The sequence below is a fragment of the Leucoraja erinacea genome, chromosome 34, assembly GCF_028641065.1.
Source record: "Leucoraja erinacea ecotype New England chromosome 34, Leri_hhj_1, whole genome shotgun sequence".
Classification (NCBI taxonomy): domain Eukaryota; kingdom Metazoa; phylum Chordata; class Chondrichthyes; order Rajiformes; family Rajidae; genus Leucoraja; species Leucoraja erinaceus.
The window spans coordinates 19,436,015-19,460,594 of record NC_073410.1 but is presented as its reverse complement, the minus strand read 5'-3'; the positions used below and the strand labels follow the sequence as shown (position 1 = coordinate 19,460,594).

At 45.3% G+C, this 24,580-nt stretch overlaps 1 protein-coding gene and 1 pseudogene across 1 annotated transcript in view; both read left to right on the top strand.

The window, feature by feature from the left end:
- LOC129713074 (primary cilium assembly protein FAM149B1-like) overlaps positions 1-24,580 on the top strand; it is a 201,744-nt gene that overhangs the window by 155,681 nt on the left and 21,483 nt on the right. The window contains 2 exon segments of the mRNA XM_055661954.1: positions 19,815-19,874; positions 22,409-22,633. Coding sequence (XP_055517929.1) covers positions 19,815-19,874; positions 22,409-22,633 — 285 coding nt within the window.
- On the top strand, positions 9,763-9,870 carry LOC129713085 (U2 spliceosomal RNA; annotated as a pseudogene).

The following is a 24,580-nucleotide window of genomic DNA, read 5'->3' as shown; positions in this document are numbered from 1 at the left end:
GAGACCGCCGGTAAGCCGCTGCACCCAGAGCCGCGCCGCCACTCCGATCCTAATACGGTCCCTTAGGAGCCCCATCTCGATGCAACTGGTGCAGATGTGGACGTCTGGAGGGCCATCCGACACCATGACCTCCCACATCTGACATCCAGAACAGTACACTGCTCCGACTGTAATTCTCCCACCTTACCCTGGATCCGATACAAGTATAATACAATAGAAACTGCTGGGAGAAATCAGCAGGTATCTGACTCACAACAGCTGCTCCCTCGTGACCTTTAAACTGTACCTTTATTATATAAACAAAAAGCACTGTACCTTTAGCCCACTGTACCCTTGGCTCACTGTACCTTCACTAAATCACTGTACCTTTAACCAGAAAGCAGAAATGCTAACCTGAGGTTGCACCCAATCAGCTGCTTCCTCTAGTCTGCTTCCACCAATCAGCGGCTTCTACCAGAACCCTCCCTATGAAGTGTGGAACGTTACAGATTTCGGTAAGCCCTGACCCTCCTCCACTCGCTCCAACGGTTCCCGGGCCTCTGTGAAAGAAAGCCCCGCGCTCGATTTAAATACTCACAGCGCTGACCCTCCTCCACTCACTCCAACGGTTCCTGGGCCTCTGTGAAAGAAAGCCCCGCGCTCGATTTAAATACTCACAACCCTGACCCTCCTCCACTCGGTCCAACGGTTCCCGGGTCTCTGTGAAAGAAAGCCCCGCGCTCGATTTAATTGTGTCTAGTTGTAGTTTTATTTGTGCATACGTGGATAACAAGGGAAATCAGGGAATAGTATCAAAACAAAAGATGAAGCGTACAAATTAGCCAGAAAAAGCAGCCTACCAGAGGACTGGGAGAAATTCAGAATCCAGCAGAGGACAAAGGGCTTAATTAAGAAAGGGAAAATAGATTATGAAAGAAAACTGTCAGAGAACATAAAAACTGACTGCAAAAGTTTTTATAGATATGTGAAGAGAAAGATATTAGTTAAATCAAATGTAGGTCCCTTGCAGTCAGAAACAGGTGAATTGATCATGGGGAACAAGGACATGGCAGACCAATTGAATAATGACTTTGGTTCGGTCTTCACTAAGGAAGACATAAATAATCTGCCGGTAATAGCAGGGGACCGCGGGTCAAATGAGATGGAGTTACTGAGTGAAATCCAGGTTAGCAGGGAAGTGGTGTTAGGTAAATTGAATGGATTAAAGGCCGATAAATCCCCAGTGCCCGATAGGCTGCATCCCAGAGTACTTAAGGAAGTAGCCCCAGAAATAGTGGATGCATTAGTGATAATTTTTCAAAACTCTTTAGATTCTGGAGTAGTTCCTGAGGATTGGAGGGTAGCTAATGTAACCCCACTTTTAAAAAAGGGAGGGAGAGAGAAAACGGGGAATTACAGACCAGTCAGTCTAACATCGGTAGTGGGGAAACTGCTAGAGTCAGTTATTAAAGATGGGATAGCAGCACATTTGGAAAGTGGTGAAATCATTGGACAAAGTCAGCATGGATTTATGAAAGGTAAATCATGTCTGACGAATCTTATAGAATTTTTCGAGGATGTAACTAGTAGAGTGGATAAGGGAGAACCAGTGGATGTGTTATATCTGGACTTTCAGAAGGCTTTTGACAAGGTGCCACATAAGAGATTAGTATACAAACTTAAAGCACACGGTATTGGGGGTTCAGTATTGATGTGGATAGAGAACTGACTAGCAAACAGGAAGCAAAGAGTAGGAGTAAAAGGGTCCTTTTCAGAATGGCAGGGAGTGACTAGTGGGGTACCGCAAGGCTCAGTCAATCAATCAATCAATCAATCAACCTTTATTGTCATCTTGCAAGCAACAGTTGTACAGTGCAAAATGAAAAGACGTTTCCCAGGGAATAGCGGTGCATCGCACATGAAATTTAAAACATTTCACACATAATAACACTAAAAACAATCCAGTCCCTGATGGAACAGTATAAATAGTTAAAAGCAGGTAAAACACAATGTTAAAATACAATAAACCAGTCATAAAAATGTCCGGGGCAGCTGATTTGAGTGGCCAGTGCCAGTTATTAAAGTGTCCGTGCCAGCCGCAGAATCAAGTGACTGTGAATACAGAGTGACTGTTTAGCAGCCTCACAGCCTGTGGCAGGAAGCTGTTTAGCAGTCTTGTACTCCGGGCTTTGATGCTGCGATATCTCTTGCCTGATGGCAGGAGATCCAGGTTTATGTGGATGTGGTGCAGTTTGTCCTTAGCAATTCTCTGAGCTTTTTTCAGACAGCGGCTCTGGAACAGTTCTTGTACCGAGGGTAGGGAGACGCCAATGATCCTCTCTGCTCCCCTCACTACCCTCTGCAGAGCCTTCCTGTCCGAGCAGTTGCAGGTGGAGTACCACGTATTTATGCAGTAAGTGAGTACAGACTCCACCGTACCCCTGTAGAAAGTCCTGACGATGTTGGTGGGGAGTGAGGCCTGTTTTAGTTTCATCAGGAAGTGCAGTCGCTGATGTGCCCGTTTGACGGTCCCAGTGGTGTTCCTGGACCAGGTGAGGCTGTCTGTAATTTGCACACCGAGGAACTTTATGCTCTCCACTCTCTCCACTGTAGTGCCGCTGATGTTGAGGGGTGTATGCTTTGGCTGCGCCCTCCTGAAGTCGACAACCATCTCCTTAGTTTTGTCGACATTTAACTCTAGGATTATTTTTGCCGCACCAGTCCACTAGTTGTTTTACTTCCTCCCTGTACATTGATTCGTCATCTCCGCTGATGAGTCCCACCACTGTTGTGTCATCCGCAAATTTTATGATCTTATTGTCCCTGAATCTGGCAGCACAGTCATGTGTGAGCAATGTGAACAACAGCGGGCTGAGCACACAGCCTTGAGGGGAGCCGGTGCTCAACGTGATCGAGCCTAAAGTGTTCTTGCCAACACGGACTGACTGCGGTCTCTCTGTCAGAAAGTCCAAGATCCAGTGACACAGGGTGGTGTTGAGGCCCAGCAGGGTTAGTTTCTCCACAAGTCTCTGTGGGATGATGGTGTTAAACGCTGAGCTGAGGTCAATGTACAAGATTCTGGCAAATGTGTTTTTGTTCAGTGCTGGGACCCCAGCTATTTACAATATATATTAATGATTTGGACGAGGGAATTGAATGCAACATCTCCAAGTTTGCGGATGACACGAAGCTGGGGGGCAGTGTTAGCTGTGAGGAGGATACTAGGAGGCTTCAAGGTGACTTGGATAGGCTGGGTGAGTGGGCAAATGCATGGCAGATGCAGTATAATGTGGATAAATGTGAGGTTATCCAATTTGGTGGCAAAAACAGGAAAGTAGACTATTATCTAAATGGTGGCCGATTAGGAAAAGGGGAGATACAATGAGACCTGGGTGTCATGGTTAGACTCGGCTTGTACTCGCTAGAATTTAGAAGATTGAGGGGGGATCTTATAGAAACTTACAAAATTCTTAAGGGGTTGGACAGCTAGATGCAGGAAGATTGTTCCCGATGTTGGGGAAGTCCAGGACAAGGGGTCACAGTTTAAGGATAAAGAGGAAATCGTTTAGGACCGAGATGAGAAAAACATTTTTCACACAGAGAGTTCTGAGGAGGCGGGGCTACGAGTGCAGACGCTTTCCTCTTTGCTCTCGCCTCTGCTTGCAATTTTCTGCTGATATTCCTGCTTTTTTTCTGTGATAAATTACGAGCAGCGGCTACGGGATACTTATAAATCACTGGGAATATACATTTTTTGTAGATAGCAGGCTATTGCCATAATTCAACATTTTTACGACCTTCTTAGTACTGCGCAAGCTTGGCCTACCAGTCGCACAAGCCTGAAGTGAGACGTGGGGAGACTTGACACGGAGCTAAAGCTAATTAGCAGCAAGGTGCCTCCCTTCTCCGCAGATGACTACCACAAACTTCTACAGAAGATTGCAGTACTGGAAACTAAAATGCACAGGTTAGAAGTGAATGTGGAAGTTAATGGACAATGTGGAAATGATACCACTTTACCATGGACTCAAAACAGTGGACGAGATAATGCTAACACACAGCTAGTTAGCACAACAAAGAAACAGGAGAACCATGTACAGGGTAATAAATCTACAAGTTATCCCCGGAACTCTCTTGGTGCTAAGCCTAAGAGTAAATCAACTCCCTGGGAAATGCGAGGGCGATTAACAGGCAGAGCCCAGCGCAGTGAGATTTGTGATGTGACTGGCTGGCCTGCTTTACCACCCTGGCATAGCGCCTCTTCTACCCCTGCTCCTAGCAGGAAAGAGCCCTGGACCGCTGCTAAAGGGAGGAATAACAACAAACCTCCTAAACAACAATGTGTACCACTGGAGAACAGATATGCTCCCCTGCTGCAGGATCCTGGATCCCCGTCTGACAACCTGGATCATTTTTCATCTGCTCACAATGGGGTAGGAGCTGAAAGTAACTCAGAAAGTAAAAGGCTACAGAAAAAGCTAAAGACTGGGCCTGAGACTCTGATTGTGGGTGACTCTGCTGTTAAAGATATGAGAAGCTTTTGCAGTAAGAACACCAAAGGTTTATGCTTCCCCAAGGACATGGTAACTGACATGAGAGAAAAAATCATGGATATCGTGACTGAGCACCCAACGGTGAAATATACAATATTGCACATAGGGTCAAATGATGTTGTGAAACAGCAGTCTGAAGTTCTGAAGCAAGACCTTATTGATCTGCTAAACACAGTCAGCTGTCTGAACATTGAAGTGTCCATCAGTGGGCCACTGGGCCGGTCGGAAAAGTAGTCGAGAAATTTTCAAGACTGTTGAGTCTTAATACATGGCTTTCAACTGCATGTGCCCTCCTTTCAGTTACTTTTATTGACAATTTCAACTTTTTCTGGGATCGCAGACATCTTTTTAAAGCCGCTGGACTATGCCTAAACAGGCTGGGAATACAACTTTTCATGTCAAACCTATTTTATCTCCTGCGTCACCCACCTGTTCCCTCTGCCAAGGACAGGAGACAGGAGGTATCAAAACATGAAGACGCCAAAACAAAACTCCCTGAACGAGAGCCTGTTCAGCCCCCGCATGAAGAGAGCTTTGGCCATGACAGACATCAGCGCAGAGAGGAAGATTCCCCACCTCCCACCTTACCAACAAATTCACCTCCCTCCCCTCCCCAAATCCCATCCATGTCACCCTTCTCTATACCCACCCTTTCCCCCTCTTCCCCTCTCTTGGAGTTCACTGACCAAATGAAACAGCTGGTCACTGCTGGAACCAAATTCACACCCCGCCCTACTCCCAGGTTCCGTCCCTCAAATGCCCCACTGCCCCCTCTCCCACCATTGGCTCTAAGTCCTCATCGAGTTCTGGCAAAATCGCCAAAGGAACGACCTGCACCACCCCCACCTCTGCAACGAGGGCAGAATCATCCTCTGTCACAACAGCCTGAATACAGTACAGCACATTCCGTTACTTGTGTACAAAATACAGCAAGCTCTAACTGATATGTGCTGGGCTCAGGCTACAGGACAGATTGCACTCATGACTTTTTCCAGGATAAGTCGGGGCCCAATACGCTGGTAGCTTGCTCAGTTCCAGTCTTAATAAGTAAACGAAAAAAGCAAAACAAGACGCACTCAACTCATTCTGCTAATTTATCGAATTTAGCACCCATTCCTCATCAACCACAGCCAGCAGATAATGATTTTAACACACTAAACCTAGCTTTATTAAATGTCAGGTCTTTGGCAGGAAAAACATTTTTAATCAATGATTTTATTATCAGGCACGATCTTGATTGTTCTTAACTGAAACCTGGTTAGATCAAAATAATAGTGCTGCTGTTCTTATTGAATCAACTCCTCCCAACTTCAGTTTTATGTGAGGCCAGAGTGCATAAGAAAGGAGGAGGAGTGGCTGTTCTGTTTAATGATTCCCTCCAATGCAAGCAGATATCTTATGGAAACTTTGCCTCCTTTGAATATGTGGCTGTTAAGTTGAACTCTTCTTCCCGAGTTATGTTCCTAAATGTCTGCAGGCCACCTAAATACTGTGCAGCCTTTTTTGACGAATTTTCTGAACTACTGTCTACAATCTGTATTGACTTTGACTATGTAGTTATTGTTGGTGATTTTAACATTCATGTTGACAAACTCCATGACAAAGGGACTAAAGAACTGCATTGTGTCATTGATAATTATGGACTGAATCAGCATGTGACGGAGCCCACACACAACAAAGGTCACACTCTGGACTTAGTCATGTCCAAGGGTGTTAGCATTTCTAAGGTTGTTGTGGTTGATGCTGCCCTCTCTGATCATTCATGTGTTTTCTTTGAGAGTGCTATCTCTGTGCAGACTAATGTTTAAAGAAAAGTAATCACAAAACGGTACATAACAGAAAACACCAGTGGAACATTTATTCAGGCTTTCTCCTCCACGCCCACTCTCCCTTGGGTCTCAGTAAATGAGCTTGTCGATAATTTCAATGTGAAAATGACAAATATTATTGATGCCATTGCACCCACTAAGGTGAAAGTGGTCCCTGGCAAAAAGAAGTCTCCATGGAGAAACGCTACGTTGGTAAAAATTGAAAAAAGAGAGTGAACGTAGGTGGCGGAAAACAAATCTCCCGGTTCACTATTACATCTATAAAGAAAGACTTTGAATCTACAACTTGGAACTGAGACATGCAAGGCAATCCTTCTTCTCTGACATCATTGCCAAAAACAATAATAATGCACGGGCCTTGTTTACTACTATCGACAGGCCAACAAACCCTCCTGTGTCAGTAGCCCCAGAACAGCTTTCCACAAGGGCCTGGAATGAATTTGCCTCCTTCTTCACAGACAAAATTCAGAAAATTAGTGCAAGCAGTCAGTGCCTCCACATCAGGTGCAGGACATGTGTTGTCCATGTGTCCACATAATCAATTCAAATACCATGACACAATTTTATGTTATTAACCATAAAACCTTGGAGGACATTATACAACATTTGAAATCCTCCTCCTGCTGCCTCGATATTCTACCAACAGGCCTTTTCAAAGGTGTATCAAACTGCATGACCTCAGATCTTCTACAGATTGTAAACACGTCCCTTCTCTCAGGTGTCTTCCCACAGGCCCTGAAAACTGCTGTTATCAAGCCTCTCTTAAAAAAGAAAAACTTAGACAATTCACTACTGAACAATTATAGACCAATATCAAACCTCCCATTTCTCAGTAAAATCATTGAAAAAGCTGTTTTTAAGCAGCTGAACAATTTCATGTTAATGAACAGCTGTTTTGATGTCTTCCAGTCAGGATTTAGACCACACCACAGCACCGAGACGGCTCTTGTTAAGGTCTTCAATGACATTTCAGTCTTAGTATTACTAGATCTCAGTGCTGCATTCGACACAGTCGATCACAACATATTACTAGACCGTCTGGAAAACTGGGTGGGACTTTCGGGCACAGCATTAAAATGGTTTGAATCCTACTTGAAGGACAGGGACTATTTTGTGTCTATAGGTAATTACACATCAGAGCGTGCAAAAATTACACGTGGGGTTCCCCACGGCTCCATTCTGGGGCCTCTTCTGTTTAACATCTACATGCTTCCACTGGCTCAGATCATGAAAAACATCAAACTATGTTACCATAGTTACGCAGACGACACACAAATCTATATAACAATATCACCAGGAGACTATAGTCCAATACAAACACCGAGTAGATGCATTGAGCAAATCAACGATTGGATGAACCAGAATTTTCTCCAATTAAACAAAGACAAAACTGAAAGAATTGTTTTTGGAGCCAAGGAAGAACGATTAAAAGTTAGCACCCAGCTTCAAATGGTAATGCTAAAAACAACAAAGCAAGCCAGAAACTTAGGAGTAGTCATAGACTCAGACCTGAACTTCAACAGCCACATAAAAACAGTCACAAAGTCAGCCTACTATCACCTAAAGAATATATCAAGGATTAAAGGACTTATGTCTCAGCAGGATTTGGAAAAACTTGTCCATGCATTTATCTTCAGCAGGCTCGACTATTGTAACAGTGTCTTTACAGGTCTCCCTAAAAAGTCGATCAGACAGCTGCAGTTAATTCAGAATGCTGCTGCTCGAGTCCTCACTAAAACCAAAAAAGTAGATCACATTACTCCAGTTCTGAGGTCCTTACACTGGCTTCCTGTCTTGTTGTTGAAAGGTGCGATACAAATAAACTTGCCTTGCCTTGCCTTGGTGAATCTCTGGAACTCTCTGCCACAGAAGGTAGTTGAGGCCAGTTCATTGGCTATATTTAAGAGGGAGTTAAGATGTGGCCCTTGTGGCTAAAGGGATCAGGGTGTATGGAGAGAAGGCAGGTACAGGATACTGAGTTGGATGATCAGCCATGATCATATTGAATGGCGGTGCAGGCTCGAAGGGCCGAATGGCCTACTCCTGCACCTATTTTCTATGTTTCTATTTTCCCTGGAGTGTTGGAGGCTGAAGGGTGATCTAGTAGATAAATAAAATCATGAGGGACATGGATGTTTACAGTCTTTTTTCCAAGGTAGGGGACACTAATAGTAGAGGACATAGATTTAAGGTGAGTGAGGAGAAATGTAAATCTTGAAGGGCAACATTTTCCACAGTATTGATTGGTGGGTATATGGTATCATCTGCCAGAGGAAGTGTTAGAGGTGGCTACAATTTTACTTCGGAGTCACGTGAGTGACTTCGTGAAGAACCCCGCTTCCACGCATGCGTGTTATATCGCTACACGCATTGCAACAAGTCACACAGGGGGGAACGGCGTTCCCCAAGCGGGAGAATTTGAAAGTCGGGAACAGCAGGTAAGAGACTCTGCGTTCCTTTTTTACTACTTACTTTTAGGTGGCTGCGGAAAGCCGGCGGGGAGACCCGTGGAGGGCGAGCAGCCAGCAGCAGCAACAGCACGAGTTTCCCTGGAGGGGAACAACCTGAGCCCGACTTTGCTCCCGCACCGGCAAAATTCACCTCTCGGCCGGGCGGGAAGCAAAGTAAAAAAGGTCCCTATGCCAGTCTCAAGCGAGACTGGCTTGGGAGCAGTCGGTAGCAGCCAGCGCAGAGGCTGCGGGACAGACAGCTCGGACCAGCAAGGGGCTCGGAACACTCAGCGAGTGCAGCGGCACTGATGGAGTCGGAACGGGACGTTCGGGCTGAAAACCTTCTTCAAAAGGTAAGGCCCAGGGTCCAGGGGATCCATAGGAACAGCCGGGGTTACCGGCTGCGGAACTGCCGCGAAGGACCAGGCCCGTGAACACCGGGGTCGGTCCAAGCGGCTCGAACCCGACACAGGGAACGACGGTCACCAGCGGGAGAAGGAAAGTCGGGAACAGCAGGTAAGAGACCCTGCGTTTCCTTCAACTTACCTTCTAGGTGCAGACATGGACCAGGTCCATGTAAGGCCGGCGGGAGAACCACGGAGGAGCGGCAGCGGCAGCGGCAGCGGCAGCGGCAGCAGCAGTGGGAGCCGGCAGCTGCAGGAGCACCGGCAGCTGCAGCAGCACTAACAGCGGCAGGAGCACAGACAGCGGCAGCAGCACAGGCAGCAGCAGTGGCAGCTGGCACTTCGTGAGGAGCTGGCAACGGCAGGAGCAGCATGGGCACATCGATTCCCGGAGAGGGAAAAACACCTGTGCCCAACTTCGCTCCAGCATGGTGAGAAAGTTCATTTCTCGACAGCAAAGGACTTTGCAGTTGACTGGCTGCAATCTACTACAAGGGACCAGTATGTGAGTACCAGGGTCAGTCCCATCGGGGTTTTAGTTACAATAATCGCTTCTCGGCTTTTTGGCTAAGATCAAGTGTAGTATCTGTTCTTATCAGTTTAATATCTGATACACCCCTTATCTACGGACCATATATATTAAATAAAAACTATAGTAGCTGTTATCATCAGTTTTAATGTTTTATATGTCCCTTAGCTAAGGACCATATAAGTAGGAGTGCCCAGAATTGAGGGCATTAGAGTGGGGTTGACCGGCTGCAACGACCATAAGGGACCAGTACCGTCAGTACGGGGGTGGGTCCCAGGGGTCTAAGATAAAGGAGCAGCCAGGAGTGCTGAGAGCGTTGAAGCCAGGTTAAAGGAATAGATGGAAGCAGCTGTGCCAGTTATCCCCCTCACCGGCCATATCCACTTCACGGAAGGAAGGACAAAACTGGAGAAGGAGGACCATGGAACAGCGGGCAGCCAGCAGCAGCCAGCGGCACTTGGATCAACCGTAGTGGAATCAGCTGTGCCCGATGTCGGCCCCGCACCGGCCAGATCCATGTGACCGAGCGGTAGGCTAGACACAAATTAAACAAGGTAGTGGACTCAGAAGGGTCCGACTTTGCATAAAACCACCAGCAACCAGCGCCCGAGAGGGCTGGAGCGGGAAGAAGCGGTGTATGGAGCCTTGCTCCAACGTGATAAAACCACAGCAGTACCTCTTTGAGGGCTGCACAATGCTTCTACCCCATCAGAGGGGAGCACTGTGGGTCAGTTCTGGGTTGACTTGCAAGAGGGGTCCGCAGAACAAAAGACAAGTGGGCAGCAGTTAAGCCCCACAGGGGTACCCCGTGCGGGACCCTAGAGATCTCTAACTCTATAAAAAAAGAGTAGGCAGGACCCTGATGGGCCAGAGCCTGGTAATACAGCGTCCCATGATCCTAACACAGCAGGGACTCTGCTGGACATGGTGGCTGATTACTTTAGCCAAGTCAAACATGGGTAGACTTGGATCCAGGATGGCAATAGTATTACTATATGTCTGGCCACATACGCCAACAAGGGAAAAAATTTACAAACACTGGCCAGACATCTGCCACCTGGCAACGGTGAGGCATTACAGGTGCCCAGTGTAAACCAATGCATTTGGCAGCATATGGACGAACATCAGGAACCAGGACCTCAAGATCCAGAGAACCTTCAAGGGATTGACGGAAGGCATCATAGCATACACCCGCACCCTGGACTAAACGTAGGTAACCAAAGACCATCAAGACGCACTAGATCTGTTTAATAATATGCAATATGACCTGAACTACAAGTGGAAGGCGGCCATTCAGCCAGCACTAGGACCCCAAAAATGCTACCATTTGCAAACAAAGAACCGTGTGTGGACTAAGCCAAGACACTGGGGCTCATTAAGGCCAGCGCAAGGGCCTATTTTGGAGCATGATACCAGCCACAGGCAAGGCCATAAAAAATGTGGCTCATACCAGTAGCAGTGTCAGAAATCAATATAACCTGCAGGATCCGTTTTAGGGTATGGCCAGGGCGGCCACCCTGGAAGATGCGGAAGCCTAAACCTCCCACACAACCCCGAACAAGAAATATTAAACCAGAACCTTATTTTCTTCTGTTAAAATAGGGACCTACGAGGGTAGGGGAGGTTGCAACACTACAGTTATGTATGGTATATAATCACTACAGATTCATATAATCTCAGCAGTATTCAGGGTTATCTGATAGGGTTTTTCTCATCCCAATAACCACAGTACATCATACACCAGAAGGGCATTTTGTCCTTACATAAACCAAACAATCTAAAACCCACATGGTGCTACAAGATTTGTACACGAAAGATTGGATTGAACATATTTATTAAAATAAAATAGAGTAGGGTTGCAGGATTATCATTGATTTAACCCTAAACACATTTGTTCTAGATATTCATTTTAAGATGGATGCTCTTATTATTGATAAAGACTTGGTGTCAGTTGCGGGTTTCTATATGGCAGGCATTGACTCAATAGAGGAACTTTGGCAATATAGAGCTTACAAAAGGGGCAATCATTAGCCCCAATATTATGTACTAAAATTCGTAAACCAGCTTGGCATTGTAATGTAAATAAGCCATAGGGTGAGGTTTTCCCCCGTTCGGACCCATCAATGGGGTACTAGGGTAAATTCAACCACACTCGGCATCTGGAATTTTCAGAGTACCCGACTGACCTTCTCAATCATGGTTTTCAGTCTTACAGGGGATGGTGTTAGAACCATGTTCCCTATGAACATTGCCAAAAAATTGTTGATTTATCCAGTGACTGGAGACTCCATGCCATAACACTATGGATTTATTGATTTGTAGAGTCTAACAGACCCACTATACTGTCAGACAGGACGATGAATCTCATCTCATCTGCACTAAGACTGTCAACACGGAAGCAGTACCTTGGACACATCAAGAAATGGGGCATATACTGCTTGGACAACAATCTCGGCCAAAAACATTCTGGCCGTATTGGGATTTTAACAAGCCTCCATTAGGATAATCGATGGAGCTACAGTGCCATTAATAGTGCCACAAGTGCACTCTCCAATTACCTATCACAAGGATCGGAACGGCACGCGGTGGGAGCGCACCCCTGGTAAGCAAACCAGGTACTCCGAAATCTGGGACGTGGGTGTCGTTTTCTCAACATGCTGAGGAGCTTGTAGCTCATAACAGCGTTGTCACCTCAGTAACAGACCAGGAAGATGGTTATGCTCATGGTGTTATTTACCGCACAACAAGTCCAGCCATTAAGCAAACAGAGCCTGGACTCCCTGATCATCTCACCGAGAAACTGGTGTTGTCATACAGGATTTAATAAAAGAAAACAGATCGGGTTCCTCGGGTCTAGGGTTTGATTTTATGGTACACCCATATGGCAAACGACTGTGTATAACAAGACACATCTAACAATACATAGCATATACTCGGAACATTCGAGGTCAGAGTATGGAGTTGTTTATCTCTTACAAGAAACTGCATGATAGGGTCACGACTCAAACTATATCAAGGTGGCTCAAAATGGCAGGAATAGACACTGATGTTCCAACTCTCATTCCACCAGGACTGCAGCAACATCCGCAGCAATATTGTACAGGTACCCACAGACCAAATCCCCAGAATGGCAGGAGGGTCATTTTAAAAAAGGGTTTTTCCACAGGTTGTATAATAAACCAGTTTATTTGGAGCCATCATTGTATTAAGAAAACATTTTAGGTTCAACAAAATAATTTGCCCGATAGGTTACAGGGTTATGATTCTCAAAATTTTAAAAAGTGTTATATTTTTTCGTTATACCACACAACTCTTTGTATAATTGTGTTTTAAAACTACTAATGATGCTCTCTCCCAATACCCAAGGCAGTTGTGAAGCATGGACTCGTTCCACGGCATGAGGTCACAGAGCTTTGAAATCTTCACGAAGTCACTCACGTGACTCCGAAGTAAAATAGTAAGATTAAACGAGAACTTACCAGTTTGAAGTTTGATCTGTATTTTATGAGGAGTTACGATGAGGGATTTCGTGCCCTCCGCTCCCACCCTCGTATGATCATATCAAAAACTGGTATCTCTTTGATAATCTTACTATGTTAGATCATTATAGGTTCCTGTGACCTCACACCGCTGCTTTGAAGTATGACACGCATGCGTGGAAGCGGGGTTCTTCACGAAATCCCTCATCGTAACTCCTCATAAAATACAGATCAAACTTCAAACTGGTAAGTTCTCGTTTAATCTTACTATTTTACTTCGGAGTCACGTGAGTGACTACGTGAAGAAGAAGGCCATCAGCCCGCATGTGCGTCATTACGTCTACCGCATTGCGCAACGGCTGACTGCTTACAGAGTTTTCCTGCTGAATTTCGGGGCGAAGTCCGGACGGGCCACGGGGGAACCTTCATGGACCGTGGGGAACCCCAGTCACGGACCGCAGGGAATCCCGGCCGTGACCTCGGGGAATCCCGGCCACGGACCGCGGGGAACCCGCTACGGAGACCGCGGAAGTGCGGGTAGCGGGCGGCGGTCGAATTCGCCTTTCGAGTCGCTGGAGGTGGAGCCAGTGGTTACAGACCTAGGCAGCCCCGTTTGGAGGGTTAGCCACTAAATTATATCTCCCTCTCTGAGGAGGGGAGCGTAGGGAAGAGGCCCGTTCACTCAAACCAGTCGGGCCAGGAGGATTCCTGATGGAGAGAATCCCCTCCTTTAATGGGTAACGTCTTTGAACGTTCTAACCCACATGGAGCACCTGATGGAGAGGTGCTCCACTATGATATACCCCATAGGAGGGAATTATCAGCCCGGGTCTCCTCAGGGGCCCACGGCAGCGGCACCTGTTTCAGGGCTGCACAATTTCTCCCTCTCTGAGGAGGGGAGCATTCAGGGTCAGTTTCAGTCCTGATATAGGTTTGTAGGAGGGGCCATGTCAGCGCAGGTCTCCTCAGGGGCCTGTGGCAGCACCTGTTTTCAGGGCTTCCTACGAATCTTCCTCTCTGTGGTGGGGAGAGCGAAGGGGTTACTGCCGGAAGAATTGCATAAAACCCGGAAGGGGCCAGAATTTTCCCCTCACGCTACAAGTGCCAGCAGTGAACAGCGCTATCAGGGGTTAACATGGAGGAAATGAAACCAGCCGCCGAATCTTCTCTTCAGGTAAGACTTATCCAACAGGTATACCTGGATGAGGAAGGTAAAGCTGGCGGACTGATCAAGGTACCAACGTTCATCGTATCAGCGACGACACACCCCACGCCTCATCGGCAGTAAGCAGTTCACTAAAACTGATGGCAGCTTGAAAGCTGGGCAGAGGCTTTTCAGGCCAAGGCATACTATTCAGGTCCCATTCACAGGGATCCCAGGAGACATTAGGAATTTATCTGGATGGGGCAATGACAACAGTTAATGTGTTGAAAATGGGCTACTTCAGCTCCCAGGTCATCTACTAAATTACTAAACCGGTGCTGGGACTGCTCAGAGCTCAAAAACACTTGTTATGGCTTATCTGGATGATATTCTAAACGCTGTGTTCAACTGTTTCGTAACTAGATTTGAGAAATTAAGGTTCCTCGTCCATCCAGTTAAATTTAAGTTGATACCAACTACATTTATTGATTATTCGGTTTTACCTTTAACTGTTAATTTATCTGTGACTCGCCCTGGGGCAAGAGATTGGAATCAATAAAAGACTGTAACAACCTTGTTATCAAGAAGTCTTCTATTCATCAAGTGTAATTGGCAATATAGCAGCTGTGTTTCAGCTGTGCAATTGGGCATTTGATTTATCAGAACGTGCAAAGTAGTACAACGTGCAAAGTAGTAACCTCTCAAGTGCCATATAGGTCATTGTTAACAGACCTGTGCTATTACCAGCTGAAGCCACCAAAGTCACAATGGTGGACGAACAATATTCAGCATTGCTCCAGCAGTTTTGGTCAATAAATCTTCAGTTATATTGCAGACTGATGCTAGTGCTCAAGATGGAAAATTACGAATACCATCTCTCGTTATGGAGGCGGATGGGATTTGTATGAATTACCCATTCTTCAGTTATTGGTATCAACTACCTATAGACACGAGGTGCATACTATGGGTTAAAGGGTTATTGTGTGGATATGCATGATCTGCATGCTCAGTTCCAGGTTGATACACTGTGCTGGTGGCATATGTTGGTCACATGGGTGCTATCAAGTCAAAGTATCCCGTCATAATTTACCCAACCTTATTTGACTCTGCTGTATCATCACGTAAAATCAATGACAACACAGAATGGATATAACCATACAACAATTACAGCATGGAAAACAGGCCACCTCGGCCCTTCAAGTCCGTTGCGATGTTAGATGTTGGATCACAAAGTATTTTATGACATTATGGCTCGATGGAACACCGAATATCGATATGTTTGCATCCAGGCTCATTCATCGGTTGTAAAGACATGTGGCATCACAGTGGTGAGGGATACATTCTCGCTACACGGGGGAGGAACGTTTATTTTATGTTGTTGCTCCATTTTGCCTCATCAGCCGGGTCTTGCAATAAATTCAGCAAGATCCCGCTTCAGGGTTTTCGTACTATCTGACTGGCCTATGTAGCCATGGTTTCCCGCAAATGTTGGGAATTATAGTAGAACCTTATATGGGTTTTCTAAACATTGCTGGTTCAGCCTGGGACTTAGGGAACCAGCCTCTGCATGATTAATCAATTAATTGCCTTACAGAATTTGAGAAGACTTGGGTTGTCAGACCGATCCAGTGCTCACTCAAGAGTGCATGGATAGCACCAATAAAGCAGGACATTTCCTCTTCAGAAGATGGGAAGTGTTCTGTTTAAATGCTATATTACATATAATACGGCACGGACACTGACGTCTTAGAGTTCATTTTCAATGGGCCCTTGACAATAAATTAAGTTATAGTCCCATTAACTGTGCCCAACGTGCTTTCTCATCATATTTGCTGCAGCGAGCGGGACCTGCTCTGTCGGGTCTCACCCTCTGATATCCAGTTTATTAAGGATATCTTTACACAAGTTCTCCCAGACCCAAGTACATGGAAGTATGGGATATTGTCGTTGTGTTAACACTACTTCACCAGGGGGCTCCAGCTATATCCCTATCTTTGGCTCGGCTAAGGTAGTTATCCCCTTGGCGGTGTTCTCAGCGCAACGGGTACAGTCATTACATAAATTGTGACGACAGGATGGTTATACCTGCTAACAATATAATATTTCATGTTTACGATTTAGTTAAGCAGGGTAGCCCAGGGGTGTCAGGTGTCAAACTAGTTCTCATGGCATACCCCATGCACCTTCGGTTGTGTGGTCACACATTTACAACATTACATCAAGGTCACCTAGAGCCTTAGAGGCTCTCATACTAGCTACGTTTGTTAGTTACTAATCACCTCATAAGTAGGTATCAGTTCAGACCATCTCCAGGTGATTAAAACGGGGTTTTCGCTTATACAGTAGATACTAATTTTCTAATCTCACTCCACCAGGGCTGCTACTTCATCAGCAGCAAGGGTTATGTTTGGTCCTCTGGACCACATCCTGCCGACTGCAGGATGGTCTAACGATCGAGTTTCCAAACATTTTATTTTAAATCCATTGCCAGATCAGGGGTATTTTCCAACTCTATTTTAGGTTTTATTTTATAGTTTCCCCCGGATGAGAGGGGTTACTATTATTATTATTTGTTCATTTATCAGCATCAGCATGTTTTAAATCTATGTCATGTCTGTATGCATTATGAATGTTTCCCTTATCTGTGGTCAACTGATGCAGTTGTGCTTGTGTGGACTCGTTTTTTCCACGGGATGATATCACAGAATTTCAAAATCTTCACGTGACTCCGAAGTAAAATAGTAAGATTAAACGAGAACTTACCAGTTTGAAGTATGATCTTTATTTTATGAGGAGTTACGATGAGCGATTACAAGATACAAGATACATTTATTTGTCACATGTGCCAGATGGCATAGTGAAATGAGATTACCATACAGCCATACAATAAAAATAAAGAACACAATACACTATAGAATTCAACATAAAAACATCCCCACACAGCAGAATCAAATTTCCCACTGTGAGGAAAGGCACCAAAGTCTGTCTCTTCCTCTAATCTTCCCCAATGTTCACCTGTGGCCGGGGCCTCCCCGAGCCCTCCGCAGTCGCCGCTATGGGCGGCCCGATGTTCAGGCCCGCTCGCCGGGGTGATGTAAGTCCGACGTCGGGACTGGGGGACGTCCTCAGCGGCCTGGACAACAGAGTCGGCCCCCTCCTACCGGAGTCCGCATATCTCAAAGTCCGCAGGCCGCGCCGGGCGGAGACTGATGCTGGTGGCCCTTGGCACAGGGCCCCAGGACTCTGTGATGATAGTGAGCGCCGCCCGCGTTGGGAGCTCTCCAAACCAGAGCTCCACGATTTTGGAGCAGCGGCCCAACGCTCTGGAGCTACAAACAGCAACTCAGGTAGGCATCACCCGCTCCGTGGTGAATCCAGTGCTGCGCCACTGCTGTTGTCGCTCGGTCCGGTTCCCGGGTCCCGGCAGGAAAGGCCGCTCCGATCCAGGTGATAGGCCGCGAGGTGGGGGGCGAGGACACGACTCGGAAAAATAGTCGCGTCCCCGCCAGGAAGCGACTGGGAAACAGTTTCCCTCTTACCCTGCCCCCCTCCACCACATAGAAAAGTTAAGGTTTCCCCCCAAAACAGACTTTAAACTAACTACAAATTAAAAAAAAGATTGGAAGGCCAAACAGGCTGTAGGCAGAGGCTGCAGTCAGTGCAGCGCCCCTAGCCCTTTTTTACGTGCCCTCTGCTCTCAACCCTCGTATCATCAAGATCACCTGCTAGTTCTAATCATCCCTAATCTTACTATGTTAGTTCAACTACTGTTATCTGTGATTTCACACCGCTGCTTTGAAGATTGACGCCCATGCGGGCTGACGGCCCTTCTTCACGTAATCGCTCATCATAACTCCTCATAAAATAAAGATCAAACTTCAAACTGGTAAGTTCTTGTTTAATCTTACTATTTCAATGTTTGCAAGCTATTTTGACAAATTCATAGCAAGAAAAGGTTCAGAGGAATAACTCGATGACTATTGACAGACTGTCTCAAAAAAACACCCTGGAAGCACTTGACTAAACTGCTCCATCTCAGGCAGTCCCAGTCAATACTGGGAATGTTAAAAACCTCGCTACTATAACCCTGTTGGCATTGGTTTATTATTATCTCTGTTTGCGTGCTATCCAGTTGTATTCATACTATAAATGAGTACAAACGAGCCATACACAAGTACAACTGAAAAATACCAGCGTGCAGAATATAGTGTTCCCATGTTCTAGTTTTACAATTATAGAGAAGGTCCAGTTAACAAAAAGATTGCAAGGGCTGTAATAGGGTTGATTGGAAGATCAGGGCTATACTCTTAGATTATGCATGGTTTGTTCAGGACAAGGATGGCATGGTGGCGCAGCGGTTGAGTTGCTGCCTTGCAGCGCCAGAGGCCTGCGATCAATCTTGATTACAGGTACTGTCTGTGTGGAGAATCCTGCCATATTCCATAGTCGTAGACTTGATTAATTGGCTTCTGTAAATTGTCCTTAGAGTGTAGGATAGAACTAGTATATGGGGTGAGTGTTTGTCGGCACAGTCTCGAAGGGCCCGTTTCCATGCTGCATCTCTAAACTAAATTAAGCAACAAATTATGATATTTAATTCAAATTCTCCATCATCTCTTAGTTGGAATCAAGAACCAGAGGACACAGGTTTAAGACGAGGGGTGGACAGATTTAATAGAAACCTAAGGGGCAACTTTTTCACACAGTGGATGGTGGGTGTATGGAACAAGCTGCTGGAGGAAGTAGTTGAGGCAGGTTCTATCGCAACGTTATACAGGTACATGGATAGGACAGGTTTGGAGAGATATCAGCCAAATGCAGGCAGGTGGGACTACTGTAGATGAGATAAGTTGGGCAGAAGGGACTGTTTCAACGCTGTAAGTCTCTATGACCCTATCGCCACGCTCAACATCATTAATCACGCTCAACATCACTGCTTTTCCTGAAGTTAATAACTAGCTCAGATTCAGATTCAGATTCAGATTCAATTTTAATTGTCATTGTCAGTGTACAGTACAGAGACAACGAAATGCTTCATCCTTCATCCTGCTAACATTGAGGGAGAGGTTGGTGTCTTGACTCCATGTTACTAAGCCCTCTCTTTCCGCCCTGTACTCTGTATAGCCATTGTTCAAGATCCAGCCCACTACAGTGGAGTCATCTATAAACTTTTAAATGGAGTTCGAGCAGACTTTATTTGCACAGTCATGAATCTATGAGGATTATAGTAAAAAGCTGAGGACGCATCCTTGCACTGCTGTTGAGAATTATCGTGGAGAGTGTTTTGTCATCTATGCTCACTGATTGTGGTCTATCGGTCAGGAAGCCAAGGATCCAGTGGCAGAGGGGGATATTGACTCCGAGGTCCAGGAATTTGATGTTTGGTTGGAATTATCCTGTTGTAGTCAATTAAACAGAAATCTGATATGGGTATCCTTGTTTTCTAGGTGTTTCAGCAATGAATGTATGGCCAGGGAGATGCTGTCTGCCATGGATCTGTCGCAACGGTAGGTAAACTGCAGTGGTCAAGGCTGTTTGCAAGGCTGGACTTAATGTGTACTATCACCAGTCCCTCGAAACATTTCATGATGGTAGATTTTATTTTTATTTTTTATTTTATTTTATTTTATTATTTATTTCAAACAGAATAAAAGAATAAAAAGCAAGTGTGAAACAGCATACAAAAAACAAAACAAGAATATTTATAAAGTGTCATAAACAATATCTATAAATAAATGAAATCGTATGTGTCTAAAAAGGAGCAGGCTAGAAGCCAAAGCTTATTAATTCCCGCCCCTTATTCAACTGCTTGTAATTATCTTATACAAATTTAGCAGCTATATGTACACCATATGTACACCAGCAGCTATGTACACCAAATTCTTTACATTTATACACTAATCAAATATTTACAAAGCCATACAAAAAAGAAAAAAAAAAGAAAAGAAAAAGCCCTCATATACTATACAGATGTCAGAGCATATTATCTTGGCACCCGGAAGACTGGTCTTCCTAAACCAGGTGGACACTTCTGAATGGAGTAGTGAGTACTCTATTCACTAGAGTACTCTTACACTTTGCCGTGATTGCTTCTATATCTGTTCCACTCATTTCTGATGAATATTGTGAGATCCACATTACAATCCTAGCTAAATGACTGCCTCTCTCTTATTCGTAGACTTTACCCATTTCAACAAGGCCTTTAGAATATACTCTCTACATATCGGGTAGGAAGGAACAGCAGATGCTGGTTTAAACCAAAGTTGGAAACAAAATGATGGAGTAACTCAGCAGGACAGGCAGCATCTCTGGAAAGAAGGAATGGGTGACATTTTGAGTCGAGACCCTTTTTCAGAAGGTCTGCGAATGGTCGAGACCCGAAACGTCACCCATTCCATCTCTCCAGAGATGCTGCCTATCCCACTGAGTTTCTCCAGCATTTTGTGTCTATCTTCTTTCTACATACTGCTGGGTTGCTCTCCCTAAACAGCAGTTTAATTCCTCCTCCTTGCATTCCCCCCCATCATGCTTGAAACATCTATATTCTGGAAGATTAATCTGCCACTTCTTCCCTTCACTCAGTCATGTTTCCATGATTGCAATAATTCAGAACAAAAGGATCTTAATGGAACAGTACATCACAGGAACAGCCCTTCAGCCCACAATGTACAGCACAGGAACAGCCCCTTCAGCCCACAATGTACAGCACAGGAACAGCCCCTTCAGCCCACAATGTACAGCACAGGAACAGCCCCTTCAGCCCACAATGTACAGCACAGGAACAGCCCCTTCAGCCCACAATGTACAGCACAGGAACAGCCCCTTCAGCCCACAATGTACAGCACAGGAACAGCCCCTTCAGCCCACAATGTGCAGCACAGGAACAGCCCCTTCAGCCCACAATGTACAGCACAGGAACAGCCCCTTCAGCCCACAATTTTTGTGCTGAACATGATGCCTAGCTGCACTGATCTCATCTGCCTGCCCATGATACACACCCCGCTATTCCTTGCATTTCCGTGTGCCTATCCAAATGCCTCTTAAATGTCACTATTGTATCTGCTTCCACCATACACAATTGGCAATACGTTCCTGGTCCCCACTACCCTCTGAGTAAAAGCGCTGCATATGTCCAGTAAACTTTTTCCCTCGTGCCTCTTGGCTATGCCCCCTAGTATTGGACATTTCCACCCTGGGGGAAAAAGCTTCTGACTGCCTACCTTATCTATGCCCCTCATAATTGTATAGACTTCTATCAGGTCTCCCATCAATCTCTGACATTCCGGTGAAAATAATCCAAGTCTATCCAACCTCTCCATGTGGCTTTAGACTTTAGAGATACAATGTGGAAACGGGCCCTTTGGCCCACAGAAACCAGCAGTCCCCGCACACTAGCGCTATCCTTCACACTAGGAACAATTTACATTGTTACCAAAGCCAATTAACTTACAAACCTGCAGGTCTTTGGAGTGTGGGAGGAAAGCGAGTACATGGAGCTCTAAGGCAGTAACTCTACCACTGTGCCACTGCGCTGCCTTGAAACCCTCTATTCCAGCATCTTTCCTTTACCACAACCTTTCTTCCAACTCTCAACATTGACTCTTCAATCCATGCACCGTAATATGCTAACAAATTCAATATCACATTTGTAAACATGACAAATGTTGTCTCCTCAGCATCCCTTACTACCACTTGCTTCTCCCTGTTCTGTCAATATTTTGTATTGACTGAGCAGGAATGTTTTGTGGATAAATACAGGGAAGTCCAGAGCCATTTACTTTTGATAGACACAAAATGCTGCAGTAACTCAGCAGGACAAGCAGCATCTCTGGACAGAAGGAATGGGTGACGTTTCGGGTAGAGACCCTTCTGCAGATATAAACTTTGGTCTGCACAACAAATTCTGTGCGTTTCTAAATGTTTCCTAAACTTTGCGATAGTACCTGCCTCGACCACCTCCTTTAGTGTAAAAAAGTTTGGTTTGAATGTGTGGAGGATAGATGTGTCTTATTGATGTGTTTTGTCATGACCTTGATTGTAGGGATCCAGTTGAGAGGCCTGTCCTGAGACCCTATTCAAGCAACAACTCTGCAAGCCGATTTCATTCCAGCCATCCGGAGGAACATGGTATTTGTTCTGTGTTCCGCCCGGTCCATTCTGCACAGAGACGCAATACCCCTCGGATACTACATCCAATACATTCCAGTCCATCACGCTCCCGAACTCCAGCTGGATCTATCAATGAATCAATTCACGGAACAAGGCTGTACGTATAACATGTCAAGAGAGGTTATTTGTCATATACACCGGATATGAACTGGAACAATTTAGAGGTACAGTGTGGGATCAGGCCCTTCAGCCCTCTAAATCCGCGCTGACCAATTTTTACCAGAGCCAATTAACCTACAAATCTGTACGTCTTTGAAATGTGGGAAGAAACAGGAGCACGCACCCAGTGAAAACCCATGCTGTCACGGGGAGGACGTACAAACTCCACACAGACCGCATCTAAAGTCAGGATCGAACCCGGGTCTTGCCGCTGTAAGGCAGCAACTCCATCGCTGCGTCACCATGCTGCCCCTGCACTGGGATGAAATAGAATGGAGCAATGAAATTATTAGTTACAAATACTGTCCAGCAACTTCCAAAACTGTTGGGTCAGATTTGGCGTATCTACTATCTCAATCCTTAATTTTTACCAATTATTTCAATGCTCCGTACTTTTCCATTGTTTCTCTGTCCATTCTCTTTCCAGTTTGGAGTATTGTGTTCAGATAAAATTTGTCACCCTGCCATGCTGAAAAGAGTGCACGGAAGATATTCGAGGATATTGCTAGGACTTGAGGGCCTGAGCTAACAGGCAGAGGTTGGGCAGGTTAGCACCTTTTTCTGTTGGAATGCAGGAGGCTGAGAATAATATTATAGTGTGTAAAATCATGAGGGGAATAGATTGTGTGAATGCATAGAGCCTTTTACCCAGAGAAGGGGAACCAAGAACCAGAGAGCATAGGTTTAAGGTGAGAGGGGAAAGATTTAATAGGATCCGGAGGAGTAACTTTTTCATATTGATAGGTGTCTGGATCAAGCTGCAGGAGGAGGTAGTTGAAGCAGGTACTATCGTAACATTAAAAAGACATTTGGACAGGTACATGGATAGGACAAGTTTAGAAGGTTATGGGTCAAATGCAAGCAGGTGGGACAAGTGTGAATGTGGCATTGCATTCGGCCGGGGCAAGTTGGGTCAAAGGACCATGTTTCCATGCTCTATCATTCTATGACTCATCCTGTTTTATGTTTCATCTCCTGTCTCTTTATTTTATTTTTTTCTTTATCTTATATACTATGTGTTCTGTATTTTTTTCATAATCTTGGGCATCTCATAGCTTCTTATTGCCAATATTGTCTTATATGGAAGGATGTGGCAGCACAATGTTTAAATGGCATTGGACAGGTTCTGAGATACGATAGGGGTAGAGGGACATGGATTTAATGCAGGTAAATAGAATTAGCATTGATCAGCATCCTGGTCCAATATGGACCAAACGCAGGCAAAAGGGACGAGCTTAGATGGAGCATCTTGGTCAGCATGAACAAGTTGGGCTGAAGGGCCAGTCTCCATGCTGTGTAGCACTAAACCCATGACCTATACCTAGTCATTTTTTGGGTGTTTAAATGGTGTTGGGGATCGTTTTGGATAACAGCTTGCAGTAAGTAGATCATGATGTGATATCACAAATTTTCATCAAAATTATTCAGTTTGTGTCTTAATGTTTAATTTCCCCAGTTCCTCATTTGAGTAAATTTGAGGCAAATGCTCTTGCAATGGAGTAAACGTTCTCACAATATGGATTACATATTGCTTGCATATTGCTTTTTAGGTGTAATCGTTCAACGCTTGCCCAAAGATATGCTGCTTTAAAAGTAATGTAATGGAAAAGGGCTCTTTGGCCCACTGATCATCAAGCATCCATTTACCACTGATCCAACATTGTTCCCACTTTATTCTCCCAACTTCCAGCACTCACTTGCACACTCGGGGCAACTTACAGAACCCAAGAGGCTTACCAACTGCATGTCGTTACAATGTGGGGGAATACTGAAGCACTTGGAGGAAACCTATACAGTCACAGGAAGAACATGCAAACACCATACAGGTAGCACTGGAGGTCAGCCGTCAACCTGGGTCTTTGAAGCCGTGAAGCACCAGCTCGAC